The following is a 3,008-nucleotide window of genomic DNA, read 5'->3' as shown; positions in this document are numbered from 1 at the left end:
TACACACACACACACACACACACACACACACACACACACACAATATATATATATATATATATACACACACACACACACACACACACACATATATATATATATATATATATATATTGCTCGAGAATTGCCCGGAAACAAGCAAACGACACTCCCCACAAAACTTGGGTTGGCTGCTGATGTCTGTTTGATGTCTGTTTTAGAGGGGTTTGGCAAAGCCTACGACACGGCAACTAAGGTTAAGTTTGTTTGTTCTATAGGCAAGTGGTATATGCCTGTTGAACTCGAAGACAGCTGACAATGCACACACACGCACACACGAACCACAGTTTAGTGCCAAGGCGCCGGAATCACACCCACACCATGCGCACACCCAGCACCACATCACGCAAACACAACACATTAAAACGGCACTCGCTAAACCCTGAAGCCCTAAAACCTAAAAAAAACCCAAACAAACCTTAAAACTTAAAAACTGTAAAACGTTACAAACGCACTCCACAGCAGAAATGCATTAGACAGCACAAATGTGGCGGACAAAACACACCACACTCAAGAAATAACACACATCTGGTGCAACACCAAGAAACAACCCCCAGCCCTGGACTAACCCTGTGCCAAACCATACTAACAGTATACTAATCCTAAACCATACTAACAGTGTACTAATCCTAAACTATACTAACAGTGTACTAATACTAAACAATACTAACAACGTACAACTCCTGGTTGAATTGCACTCCACACACGCACCTGGTACAGCGCATCGAAGACCTTCTCCATCTGCTCGGGGGTGAGGCCTATGCCCGTGTCTTGACATGACACCTGGATGGTTGCTTTGCCGTCACGCACACTCTCGAGCAGTTTAGCAGAGAGTATGACATAGCCGGCTGTGGGTGTCGTGTGCATGAGTGTGTGTGATTGCAGGGGTTTAAGTACACAATCAATGTGTGCAAGTAAGAATAAACATACGTACAGAAGTAACATGGACTTCTGTGTACGTGCAAGTAAGAATAAACCGTACAGAAGCAATATAGATTTCTGTGTATGTTTACGTGCGTGATTGATGCGTGTTGGAAAGAGCGGGTGGTGGGTGCGGAGAGAGCTGTGGCGGTAATAGTTGTTGCTGCTGTGCTAGTCTATTCGACCGAACCGTGGAACCACACAACCCTAGACCCTAACACAAAGGAGATGTGACAGGAGGAGTGGATGATTGGGCCATACTTGACAGATACAACGTATGAACAACCGGCTATCTAAACGTCTAACAGAACACTAACTAAACGTGTAACAACAAATTATCTAAATGTGTAACAACAAAGTATCTAAACGACTAACAGCACACTATCTAAACGTGAAAAAACAAAGTATCTAAACGTCGAACAACAAACTATCTGAAAGTGTAACAGCAGGTCAGTGCATGTGAGGCAGCATGTTCTTAGATATGTACGATTAACTTCATCATATAAACAGTCCTCCACAGATCATATAATTTATGTTCAGCAATTTTGCAGTCATTGGGCACAAACATGTTCCGAACAGATACATGCAGCTTATTTTTTGATCTATAAATAGAAGTTACTATCCGTGAACGGACACCTGCATGCTCTTAACATAAACATACAACTTGTTTCCAAAATCTATAAATCTATAAATAGAACTTACTATCCGTGAACTTGCAGGTATTGGGCACCTACATATTCTAAACATAAAAATACTACTTATTTCGTAATATATAAATCTATAAATAGAACCTACAATCAATGGACTTGCAAGCATTAGATACCTACATTTCCTTAACATAATCACACAACTTATTCTTACAGACCTACAAATAGAACTTACTATCCGTGAACTTGCAGACATTAGACAATTACATTTCCTAAACATAAGCATACAACTTATGTTTAGAGACCTATAAATAGAACTTACTATTCGTGAACTTGCAGGCATTGGACAGTTACATTACCTTAAAAAAATCATACAACCTATGTTTAGAGACACAGCTACAATTCCTTAACAAAATCATACAACTTATGTTTAGAGACCTACAAATAGAACTTACTATCCGTGAATTTGCAGGCATTGGACGGTTACATTTCCTTAACATAATCATATAACTTATGTTTAGAGACCTATAAATAGAACTTACTCTCCGTGAACTTGCAGGCATTGACAGCTACAATTCCTTAACATAATCATACAACTTATGTTTAGAGACCTATAAATAGAACTTACTATCCGTGAACTTGCAGGCATTGGACACTAGGTTGTTCATGATCTGCGTCATGCGTAGGCCATCCCCTGTCAGGTACTGCGGAATCCTAAGACCGTCCACAGCCACACGCGCAGAAGGAAACCAACCGAAGGAAACAGAAGCGCAACGCAGAAGGAAAACAACGAGTTAGCCAAGCACCCGCATGTGCACAGTACGAAGACAGCTAAGTAGTTTAATTTAGGCATGGACAATGATACGACACACGCATCAAACTCACGCATACGACACACTCATACAACACTCTCATACGACACACGCATACAACACTCTCATATGACACACGCATACAACACTCTCATATGACACTCTCATACAACACTCTAATACGACACACGCATACAACACTCTCATACGACACACGCATACAACACTCTCAAACGACACACGTATACAACACTCTTATACGATACACTCATACAACACTCTCATACGACACACTCATACAACACTCTCATACGACACACGCATACAACACTCTCATACGATACACGCATACAACACTCTCATACGACACACGCGTACAACACTCTCATACGACACACGCATACGACACTCATACGACACACGCATACATCACTCTCATACGACACACGCATGCAACACTCTCATACGACACACACATACGACACACGCATACAACACTCACACGACACACGCATACAACACTCTCATACGACACACGCATACACACACTCTCATACCACTGCAACTGTCATCAGCCGACCACATGCAC

At 41.5% G+C, this 3,008-nt stretch overlaps 1 protein-coding gene across 1 annotated transcript; it reads right to left on the bottom strand.

Moving 5' to 3' along the window:
• Window positions 1–347: 347 nt before the first annotated feature.
• Window positions 348–3,004, bottom strand: SARC_00960 (hypothetical protein; the record flags this gene model as incomplete). The annotated part of the gene is made up of 4 exons (XM_014305342.1): window positions 348–421; window positions 747–887; window positions 2,236–2,301; window positions 2,977–3,004. 4 exons carry the CDS (start codon window positions 3,002–3,004, stop codon window positions 348–350), a joined length of 309 nt encoding a protein of 102 aa, XP_014160817.1.
• Between the last annotated feature and the right edge of the window lie 4 nt (window positions 3,005–3,008).

This window comes from Sphaeroforma arctica (genome assembly GCF_001186125.1).
Source record: "Sphaeroforma arctica JP610 unplaced genomic scaffold supercont1.34, whole genome shotgun sequence".
NCBI classification, from domain to species: Eukaryota; class Ichthyosporea; order Ichthyophonida; genus Sphaeroforma; species Sphaeroforma arctica.
This window is presented reverse-complemented; position numbering and strand designations above follow the sequence as displayed.